This window comes from Pantherophis guttatus, chromosome 16 (assembly GCF_059756535.1).
Source record: "Pantherophis guttatus breed Tessera chromosome 16, ASM5975653v1, whole genome shotgun sequence".
NCBI classification, from domain to species: domain Eukaryota; kingdom Metazoa; phylum Chordata; class Lepidosauria; order Squamata; family Colubridae; genus Pantherophis; species Pantherophis guttatus.
In genome coordinates, this window is record NC_142078.1 from 2,722,502 (window position 1) to 2,733,785 (window position 11,284).

General features: G+C 46.8%; 1 protein-coding gene across 1 annotated transcript; it reads left to right on the forward strand.

Moving 5' to 3' along the window:
- Window positions 1-9,675, forward strand: LOC148111725 (uncharacterized). The gene is made up of 3 exons (XM_087879758.1): window positions 1-84; window positions 207-617; window positions 3,833-9,675. Exons 1-3 carry the CDS (start codon window positions 76-78, stop codon window positions 6,191-6,193), a joined length of 2,781 nt encoding a protein of 926 aa, XP_087735884.1. The 5' UTR covers window positions 1-75; the 3' UTR covers window positions 6,194-9,675.
- The last annotated feature ends 1,609 nt before the right edge of the window (window positions 9,676-11,284 follow it).

Here is an 11,284-nt window from a genome sequence, read left to right on the forward strand (position 1 = left end):
GAGGAAAAAGGGCGCGAAGCCTCCACTTCCGGGAACAAAACGGGCAACGAGGGAAGCTGCTTCGATCTGTGACAAATGATGCAGGTTTGGCGCAGGGGATGCTGGGAGGGTCTCTTTCGGGTCCGCACGAGGGGGGGGCTTGGGCCTGGGTCTCCTCTGAGGGGAAGGGGAGGCAGCCGTGACCCTCTTCTCTTTCTCCCCTGCAGGAGGACGGAGGATGGCAGCGGATGCAGGAAAGAGGCGCCGCCCGAGAGGAGGAGGAGGAGGAGAGCGGGCCCCGCGGAGCAGCCCTGCCCGGTCCCGGCGTGGCTTCCCTGGGAGACGGCGGGGAAAGGCCGGGGGGCTCCGGGGCTGCAGGAGGGAGGAGCCCAGGGGGAGCCCGGGGAAAGCGGCTGCCTGGAGGGCGATGCAGGGAGGAGGAAATGGGCGGAGACCCCGAGACGGGCCTGGAGGGCGGAGGCTCCTTCGGAAGACCCCCAAAGATCCAATGGATCCAGGAGGAAGCAAAGAAATATCACTGCCCGGAATGTGGAAAAACCTTCAAAAGAAAGGACCATTTTCAAAGGCATCTTAGCATCCACTCAGGAGAAAAACCTCACAAGTGCCTGGCAAGAAAGGTAATAAAATCCAATTAAAAGTTTTAATAAATTTAATATATTTTTTTCTTTTAATAAATTCCTTTAGTTTTCCAGGGCCATGCCCAGGGTCCCAGGCCTGAGTTTGACTGCTGTCGGTCATTCTTATGGCAACTAGCAGAGCAGGCTGTCCTGGGAGGGGCGGGAGGCCTTGTATGAGTCTGGATGTCCATCTGTCAGTGGTTCAGGAGTGTTGGATTCTCAACTGGGCAGCTGTGGACGAGATCCCTGCCTGATCCCTGTCCAAGGGCTGCAGTTGAGGGCTGCTCCGATTGTTAGACTTTGAAGTTAAAGAATGGACTTCTGAGGCCTACTCTCAAAAGAATATAGATATACCCATACATATGCTACGTACACATTAATCACAGCCCATTTAGATTACATAACAAGAGACTTGGGAGTTCACAAGGTGGATACTTCTTCATATGGAAGAAAACTGATTGAATCTAATGTGCTGCTTCGGATACCGCAGAGCCTCTTCCCAGCAGTTGTGGAGAGGATGTGTTGTGTCCCAGACAATCCTGCACAACCTGGTCAGGCATCGCTTCTAGCTGATTAGAAACCAGTTGAGTTTCTGGGAGGGAAAGTTCTTCAGTGGGATGAGACATTTTATTTTGAATTTGAGAATTCCCATATTTATATCTTCTGAGTTTGCAAACCTTTATTGAACTGTATTGAGGAGAACATCAGGGTAAAGAGCAAGAATGGCATTTTCTTTTCCTTGAAAAGCCAAACCGAGTCTAGGAGGACAGTTTGGGGATTGAGTTGAAATGCGAGTGGGAAACAGTGTGGGCAGTTGAACGGTTTTTCTACCAAATTGGGCTAGTTTTGCAGATTTGTTGCAGGAAAAAGTTTGACCTCTGTGGGTTCCAATTTGGGGGCTATTTTGGATTATTTTTAAAGCACTGTACAGATAGTCCTTGACCTACAACTATTTGCTTAGTGACTTAGTGAAGTTATAGCAGCACTGAAAAAAGTGGCCTTGACCAGTTTTCTCACGTTCGACTGTTCCAGCATCCCTGTGGTCATGTGGTCAAAATCCAGGCGTTTAGTCACTGGCATGTATTTATGACGGCTGTGCTGTCCCAGGGTCACGTCATCAGTATTGGTAACCTTCCCAGCTGGTGTCCCACAAAGTCATTGGAGGATTCACAAAACAACTTCACAACTGTAGGATATGACCTGCCAATTATGGCAAAAAATGGGGTGCAGCAACTGTCAAGAACAGAAATTTTTGTCTCAATTCTGATTGTAGATCTACTTAGTACTACCTGTACAGTTTGGGGCAATATATCCAACCGTCATGAACGATAACCGAAAAATACATCCCAGAGACAGTAAGAGGGTTGAGTCAGCCAGGCCCTCCCCTCCAGCTGCCTTGCCAGCCCCTCTACAGACCCCCCCCACACACACACATACACACACACACATGGATTCATCTTCTCCTTTTTCATCCCTCCTCCTTTCTGAAGGGCCCCTTTGGAAAACTGCAGCAGAGGGGGAAATCCCCTCCAATATTCACCCCTGCATATTTGGATTTTTCAACTTTTTTTGAATCCTTGGAAACCTGATGCTCCAGTTGACACACATATATATTTTCCTCCTACACCCCCTCCCCCTTTGGAGGGGGCTCCTGCTGCTGCTGCTGCCCAGGCCAGTGTGCCCTGCGATGTAGCCCTCCACCCATGGACTGGCACCTTTTAAATGACTAACATAAAATGACATATTAGCCCTTTTAACATGGCAGTCTATACCTCTTTTTTAAGGTTAAGAATGCTTGTTTTTCCCTTCTTGACGAAGGCTCTCTATTTGGTATGTGAGAACTTGCTTTTTCAGCAACTACACAACAGAGTATTCTGAGTGTCTCTAAATACATCTGCAACTTTCAAGAAAGACACAAACCCAGCTGGGAAAGACTGACACAAAAATTGGTCACGTGTGGAATTTCATCCAGAATCAATGTTTTCTGTTTGCGCTTCACAAGCACTCAATGTATTTTATGGTTTCATCATTCTATGATGACTTCTATGACTTCTATGAGGAAATTCACCAGCAGGAACCATTGGCAGGAGGTTCTCCTCCTTAGCTCCTCTTTAACTGGAGATGGTCTCCTTTTGTGCATGAATTCCGAAATTTTTACATCCAGGATCAAGAATTTTCCTGCATCAAATAGAGATCATGTAGTTGCTATTTAAAAACAGACGAGTGAGTCACACATGGTGAGTTTATGTATTTATTGGGATCCTGCCTTTATTATTTTTACAAATAAGGTGGAGAACATATGCAACAAAACAAAGGAGAAAGCCTGCAAGAAGACAAGGTCTTCTAGCAATGGTGACACCTTCCTCCTCTTTTATCCCAACAACAATCCTGTGAGGTGGGCTAGACAGAAAGTTGGGCTGATTCAAACTTGAACTCTCCTCTCTTGCTTTCTACCCAGAGGCTTAATCACTGGCCCCAAGTGACTCCCCTTCATAGACTGCTATAAGGTCGCAGCCCCAGAAGAGCCCCTGACCTTCCCCTCCCTCAATACAGAGCGGCGGGTGGGGGGGAGGGGAGACTGGACCCCAAAGTTCAAGGGGAGCCCTGCCCCCTTCCACATCCTCGGCACCGCGCAGTCACCATCTGGGTTATTGAATGAACGCGGACGTCCATTGGTTGCTCTGGGGAGGGCGGTAATTGGCAGGATGACTCCGTGGGGCAGATCCTCCAAAGGAACAGGCGGAACTAGTGGAGAAAAGGGCATGAAGCCTCCACTTCCGGAACTAAAACGGGCAACGAGGGACCCGCCTGAATCGGCAGCAGAGAAGCCAGGATGATGTAGGTTTGGCGCAGGGGATGCTGGGAGTTGAAGTCCGGGTGGATCTCTCCGGAGGCCTGGGAGCCTGAGGCCTAGTCTTGAGGGCAGAGAGGGGGATGGGACGCTGGGAAGGAGGCCGTGTCCGCTTCGAGCCGACCCAGTGGTGGGATTCAAGTAATTTAACAAATGGTTCTCTACCCTAATAATTTCTTCCAACAAACAGTTTGCCTAACTGCTCAGAAAGTTAACAACCGGTTCTCCCAAAGTTGTGCGAACTGGCTGAATCCCACCTCTGAGCAGGCCCAGGAGGCCTGTGGGAGGCAGGGGGGCTTGGCCCTGGGCCTCCCCTGCGGGGAAGGGAATGCAGCCGTGACCCTCTTCTCTTTCTCCCCTGCAGGAGGACGGAGGATGGCGGCGGATGCAGGAAAGAGGTGCCAGCCGAGAGGAGGAGGAGGATAGCGGGCCCCGTGGAGCAGCCCTGACTGGTCCCGCCGCGGCTTCCCTGGGAGATGGTGGGGAAAGGCCGGGGGGCTCCTGGGCTGCAGGCGGGATGAGCCCAGGCGGAGCCCAGGAAAGGTGGCTGCCTGGAGGGCGATGCGGGGAAGAGGAAATGGGCGGAAACCCCGATACAGGCCTGGAGGGTGGAGGCTCCTTTGGAAGACCCCAAAAGCCCCAGACGATCCAGGAGGAAGCAAAAGAACATCAGTGCCCGGAATGTGGAAAAACCTTCAAAAGTAATGGAAATCTTCAAAGGCATCAAAGGATCCATTCAAGAGAGAAGAAATACGAATGCCCGGAATGTGAAAAATGCTTCAAAACAAATGGATATTTTGAAAACCATCTAAAAAACCACTTAGTTGGAAACCGATATCAATGCCTTGAGTGTGGAAAGAAGTTCAATGGGACATCAAATCTTGATCAACATCAAAGGATCCACTCGGGAGAGAAGCCATACGAATGCCTTGAGTGTGGAAAGAGATTCAATCAGAGCGGAAACTTTTATAAACATCAAAGGATCCACTCAGGCGAGGAACCGAATAAGTGCCTGGAGGGTGGAGGGATCAACAGGAGAGGAAGGAGGCACAAATGCCCCGAATGTGAAAAATCCTTCCAAAAAAACGGAGATCTTCAAAGGCATCTAACCATACACACAGGAGAAAGGAAATATCAGTGCCCAGAATGTGAAAAATCTTTCAAAAGAAACGACCATCTTGAAAGTCATTTAAGGATCCACTCAGGAGAGAAACTGAATAAATGCCTAGAGTGTGGAATGAGCTTCAGTCATAAGAGCAGCCTTTATAGACATCAAAGGATCCATTCCGGAGAAAAACCTCATAAATGCTTGGAGTGTGGAAAGTGCTTCAGTGATAGGAGCACCCTTTATACACATCAAAGGATCCATTCAGGGGGGGAACCATATAAATGCCTGGAATGTGGAAAGAGTTTTATATACAACAGAAGCCTTAATAGGCATCAAAGAATCCATTCATTAGAGGAACTAGATATAGTCGTGATGTATGAAAAGACATTCAATCACAGTGGAAACTATTATAAACATCAAGGGATCCACACAGGAGAAAAACCTCATAAATGCCTGGAGTGTGGAAAGAGCTTTGGTCATACCAGCAACCTTTATAAACATCAAAGGATCCACACAGGAGAAAAACCTCATAAATGCCTGGAGTGTGGAAAGAGCTTTGGTCAAAGCAGCACCCTTTCTAGACATCAGAGGAGCCACACAGGAGAGAAACCTTATAAGTGCCTGGAGTGTGGAAAGAGCTTCAGTCAGTTGGGAAACCTTTATAAACATCAAAGGATCCATTCTGGAGAACAACTAAAGAAATGCCTGGAGGGCGGAGGGTCCTTCGGAAGACCTGGAGATCCTCAAAGGATCCAGGACGGAGGAAAGAAACATCAGTGCCTGGAATGTGGAAAAACCTTCAAAAGAAATGGACACCTTCAGATTCACCTAAGGATCCACACAGGAGAAAAACCTCATAAGTGCCTGGAGTGTGGAAAGAGCTTTGGTGATAGTAGCACCCTCTATAAACATCAAAGAATCCACACAGGAGAAAAACCTCATAAATGCCTGGAGTGTGGAAAGAGCTTCAGTCACAGCAGCAGCCTTCATAAACATCAAAGGATCCATTCAAGAGAGGAACCATATAAATGCCTGGAATGTGGAGAGAGTTTTGGATACAAGAGAAGCCTTAATAGGCATCAAAGAATCCATTCATTAGAGGAACCAGATGAAGTCCTCATGTATGAAAACACATTCAATCACAGTGGAAACTTTTATAAACATCAAAGAATCCACACAGGAGAAAAACCACATAAATGCCTGGAGTGTGGAAAGAGCTTTGGTCGTAGGAGCACCCTCTATAGACATCAAAAAATCCACACAGGAGAAAAACCTCATAAATGCCTGGAATGTGGAAAGAGCTTCAGTCATAGGAGCCACCTTTATACACATCAAAGAATCCACACAGGAGAAAAACCTCATAAATGCCTGGAGTGTGGAAAGAGATTCAGTCAAAGCAGCAGCCTTCATAAACATCAAAGGATCCATTCAAGGGAGGAACCATATAAATGCCTGGAATGTGGAGAGAGTTTTGGATACAAGAGAAGCCTTAATAGGCATCAAAGAACCCATTCATTAGAGGAACCAGATGAAGTCCTCATGTATGAAAACACATTCAATCACAGTGGAAACTTTTATAAACATCAAAGAATCCACACAGGAGAAAAACCACATTAATGCCTGGAGTGTGGAAAGAGCTTCGATAGGAGAGGTTCTCTGTATAGACATCAAATGCTTCACACAAGAGTAAAACCATATCAGTGACTGGAGTATGGAAAGTTTCTGGGAGAGCGGAAGTCTTTATAAGTATCAACGAATCAACATGGGAGAATAACCTGATAGTTAGTACTCGACTTACAGCACTTCATTTAGTGACTGTTCAAAGTTACAATGGCACTGAAAAGAGTGACGTGTGGCTCTTTTTCACACTAATGTCACATGATCAAAATTCAGATGCTTATAAATTGATTCCTTTTTATGACGGCAGTGTTCCAGGGTCTCGTCACCTTTTGTGACCTTCCTACAAGAAAAGTCAATGGGAAAACCAGATTCAACTTTATATAACTGGCAGGAAAGGTAATAAAATCCAATTAAACTTTCACTTTTAATAAATTTAATATTTTTTTCTTTTAATAAATTCCTTTAGTCTTCCAGGGCCATGCCCAGGGTCCCAGGCCTGAGTTTGACTGCTGTCGGTCATTCTGATGGCGACTAGCAGAGCAGGCTGTCCTGGGAGGGGCGGGAGGCCTTGTATGAGTCTGGATGTCCATCTGTCAGTGGTTCAGGAATGTTGGATTCTCAACTGGGCAGCTGTGGACGAGATCCCTGCCTGATCCCTGTCCAAGGGCTGCAGTTGAGGGCTGCTCTGACACAGGATCCAGCCCTCCCTCTGCCTGGCCTAAAGCCAGTGCTGCAGTGCTGCCTGTCCCAAGAGGAGATCAACCCTGCTGGTAATTCAATCAAGTTCAAAATTCTAGGAGAAAATTTCGCTCTCTCTTTCTGTCCTTAAACTTGGCACCATCTAACATGGTGTCAGGAAAAGGTGCCTCACCTAAGCAGAAATAATGGAGGGAGCTCACCTGGGATGATGGAAGAAAACACAAAACAGCAGGGCAACCCAAAGGGAATGCGATGGGAAGTTCACCCAGAGCTACGTTAATGAGTGGCGCTTCCCTGAACAGAATGCAACCTACATCCAAAGAGCTTTGCCATTTGTGCTAAATGGGCAGCTTGAGTGATTGGTTTCTTCGCCTCCTACAGACATTTGCTGGCATTGGTGCACGTAGAACATTGATTCTCACATACCAGATAAAGTGCCTTGGTTAAGATGGGGAAAAAATGCATTGTGTAGACAACCATGTTAAAAGGGCTTATGTGTCATTTTAAATTAGCGATGAAGCTTACAATTCACACACTCCATTTAACTTGCTGTGAATTCACTTCCTTCCTTAGACTTTGCCTCAGTCTCCTCCTCCTCTGCTCTAGGCCTTTTCTCAAGGATGGTTCTTGCAGGAGGAGGGGGGGAGATGAGGGGAGGAGGCTTGGTGTGTAGGACATCCGTGAGCTGATGTTCAAAGTTATCCAGAGGAACCAACGTCCCGAGTTCAGGATACTAATCCCTACAGAGAGCAAAGGAGAGAGAGCAGTTCTTTATATCTAAAATTATTATTTCTATTCCTGGATCATTGTGGTTGGGAGAGCTTTTGCTCTGTGATGGGGAACTGTGAGAGGTAAAGTAGGGAATCGACCAGAGAGGCTTATAGAGAAGGAACGTCTCTTCTCTTCCCAAATTCAAGGCTGCCCAGAGACGGCGCGTAGGCCAAGCCCTTCATGAGCCTCAGAAAAGAACTCAGTCAACAATAATGTGATAAAAGGATTTCTAGGACATTCTGCTCAGGGAAGGAATTCTCACTTTGCAAGTTGCTCAAAATAAGCACAATTTCTGGATTATGAATTCTGCCAAGCTTATAAGTCACTTGTCAGTGATTTCTGTTCTCTGAAACAAACTCTGGATTATTAAGCTATTGGCATGTTGTGGCTCCGTCCTCCAAGCCTATCTTATCGGAGGAAGAAGGCTCTGAACATGAAGGAGAGGAGATGGCCAGGCCTCCCTCTCCAGGCCCCTCCTCTCTGGCAATGCCTCAGGTGTCTCCCGAAGGGGAAGAGATTGGCCAGGAGCCAGGTGTTTCCGAGCTGTCAGAGAATGACGAAGAAACATTATGGTTGGACCCACGCTAGCGCCGACGGGATAAGCATGCGCAGCAGAAAAGGAGGCATGCCAGAGATTAAGCTGAGTCATTGGACCACACCCCACAGGCTATAAAAGGGAGTGTGGTGGCCATTCGGACTCTGTGACGGACAAAGCTAAATCTTCTGGCGAGTCACTTTGTACCTTTGGACGTTTTGGATTTTATTACTCTTGGACTATTACCAACTGTGTGTATTTTGTTTATGTTTTGTTATCGGAGTAAAGAAATGCTTGGCAGGCAGTTACAGAGTTTCTGCCAAGTTCCTTATCAGTATTGTTAGGAAGAAGTTTATTTAACCCTCGGCTGGCTGTTTGAGTGAGTGTGTGAGACAGGGACAGAACACGGGATTAGTAAGGAAGCCAAGTTGCTTATATGAAACAAAATAAAACCCCAATTTTCTGGATTTTTTTTTTTTTATCCATCGAACTCTGGTTCCTAACATGAAACACACCAGTTTCCTTCTTCTATCCTAGAAGTGTAAGAGCCGCCTATTAAGAAGACTCTTAAGACTATTTTCATGTGCTGGTTTCAGACTAAACTTCAGCTGCCTTGACTCGCAACTAATTTTACTTCTGAACAGTTCCCACAAACTAAGTCCACCTTCAGCAGCTGAAGCATCAAACCCTAAAGAACCGAATGCTTACATTTTTCCATCTACGCCGGAGAAGATGGAATCAAGTTATTAGCAATCACGAGGTGGTGGTTACACCCCAAGCATTTCACTATCACGACTCCAGGATGAGAAGCCACCTTGGAAATAGTTTTTACAGATCGTGTCCTGCATTCCTGTAAGAAAAGCCAGGATCCTCTCGGGTGGTGCTCTGGGATATCCAAGGGCAGGAAATTTGAGACACGTACCCAGTTATTTAGGTAGGACTCCTTTTATTAAACTTGGAGAGCAGCCCAACTGCTAATGACGCTGGGTGGCTTACAAAAGGGAAAAATAAAAGAGGAAAAATACATGGGGAAAACTCTTATTATATTAAAAATGAAGCCCCCCTGTGGCTCAAGGAACAGCCTAACCCCCCTCCCACCAGCCTAGGAGCATGTATGGAAGGAGGGTCAAGAGCCTTATGTTCAAGGGAAGAATGAACCCAGGAGAGAAATTTCCAGGCGCATGGAAAGAACTGTGGGCAAAATGGAAATTGGTAAGTTTCCCCACAAGGTTCCAGTAGCAACCCCTGAATCTCAAGATCCAAGTGTTTCTTCTTCTAAGAACATAGTAGATAACAGAAAAGCAACCTGAGATCCATTACTTAAGAACACGTACTCATCACCTTCTCTAATATTTTCCCTCTTTTCTGCAGTGTATAAATATACCTATTGGTCTGCAGTGGAGTCTCCCACTATTCTGTTGCAGGACAGCCACTGCGGTACATACCGTTCAATAAACACAGCAGTGAGCCTGGATTATTTGCTTTGGGTTGTGCCTTTTGATTCACACTGGGCAAAACGGTGCACAATAGGACAATTCTTGGGACCAATATACCTCTATAGAACGCGTCCAAAATAGAGGACCCATATATTCCTTTGGGATCGAAATTTGGAAAGTTTTAGCGCTGCAGTGCTCCTGTGCAGCTGCAGTGAAAGTAGGATAGTTTCCAACACTTACAGAAAGCTTCTCGCCAGCTACTGGGAAACACTATGGGGAGGTATATAAGCCTAAATCCAATTGCTATTTTAGTGACACCGTATCCATGGCATGATTATATGAAATCTACCAGTGGAACAGCTTGCCTTCCAAAAATTGTAGGTGCTTTATCACTGGAGGCTTTTAAGAATAGACTGGACAGCCACTTCTTTCAAATTGCAGTGTTCTGCTGTTTAAGCAGGGGGTTGGACTAGAAGACCTCCAAGGTCCCTCTGATTCTCTATCCTGACGATAGTGAAAAAAAGGAGCAGCAGTGACACAATAGCACTGTTCCAATACCTGAGGGGCTGCCACAAGGAAGAGGGGAGGGGTCAGCCTATTTTCCAAAGCACCAGAAGGGAAGACAAGAAATAATGGACGGAAAATAACCAGGGAGACAAGTAACCTGGAATTCAGGGGAAATTTCCTGACAGTGAGAAAAATTAAGCAGTGGAATGGCTTGCCTAGAGAAGTTGTTGTGCTCAATCACTAAAGTCTTTTCAAAAGAGATTGGGCAACCATTTGTCTGAAACGGTAGAGGATTTCCTGCCTGAGCAGAGGGGTGGACTAGAAGGCCTCCAAGGTCCCTTCCGTTATCATTTTTGTGTTTTTTTACATGTACATTGAGAGCTTCTGCACCAGAGACAAATTTCACATTTGGCTAAACAAATTATTCAATTCAATTCCTCAGACATACATCGTAACTAAATGTCTTTCCACGCTCAGCCACATTTGTAGTTTCTTCCCCCATGTGGATCCTTTGATGTTAATGAAGGTCTCCATCCTCGGTAAAGCTGTTTCCACACTCAAGGCATTTACCGTATATACTCAAGTATAGGCCGATCCGAATATAAACCGAGGCACCTAATCTACAAAAAACTGGGAAAACTTATTGACTTGAGTATAAGCCTAGGGTGGGAAATGGGATGGCAGCTGGAGGGTCCGCCCACCCGCCTAAAAGTCATTACTTCCTGGAAGTGGCCCAACAGGCAGAAGTGACATGCCCAGAAAGGGACTCCGGCCTTGCCCCGGAGCCACTGCCCACTCGCCCTTCACCTTGGGTCAGAGGCCAGGGGCCATGGATGTGCCATTCACCGAAGCCCCGGAGCCACCGCCTGCTCACTGCCTGCCTCAACCTGGTCAGGGAATGCACCATTCCCTGACTCTGGCCTTGTTGCAGAGCCACCGCTGGCTCACCCTTCGCCACGCGGCGTGTCCTACTTCTCACCTTTCTCCCGCAAGCTGCCTGTCAGAAAAGGCAAGCGCCCAAAAGTTACCAGTCGCTCGCTCTCCTTTTTTTTAATTGAAAAGTTTTATAAAAGATACAAACATTTTCTCCCCCCCTCCACCCTCACCCCATCCCACCCCCCTTGCCCACCCACCCCCCTC

Bases quoted from the DNA above. Each gene is read 5' to 3' on its own strand.
- LOC148111725 (XM_087879758.1), top strand. The intron at 618-3,832 runs GTAATAAAATCC...TCTCCCCTGCAG, and splicing joins ACAAGTGCCTGGCAAGAAAG to GAGGACGGAGGATGGCGGCG.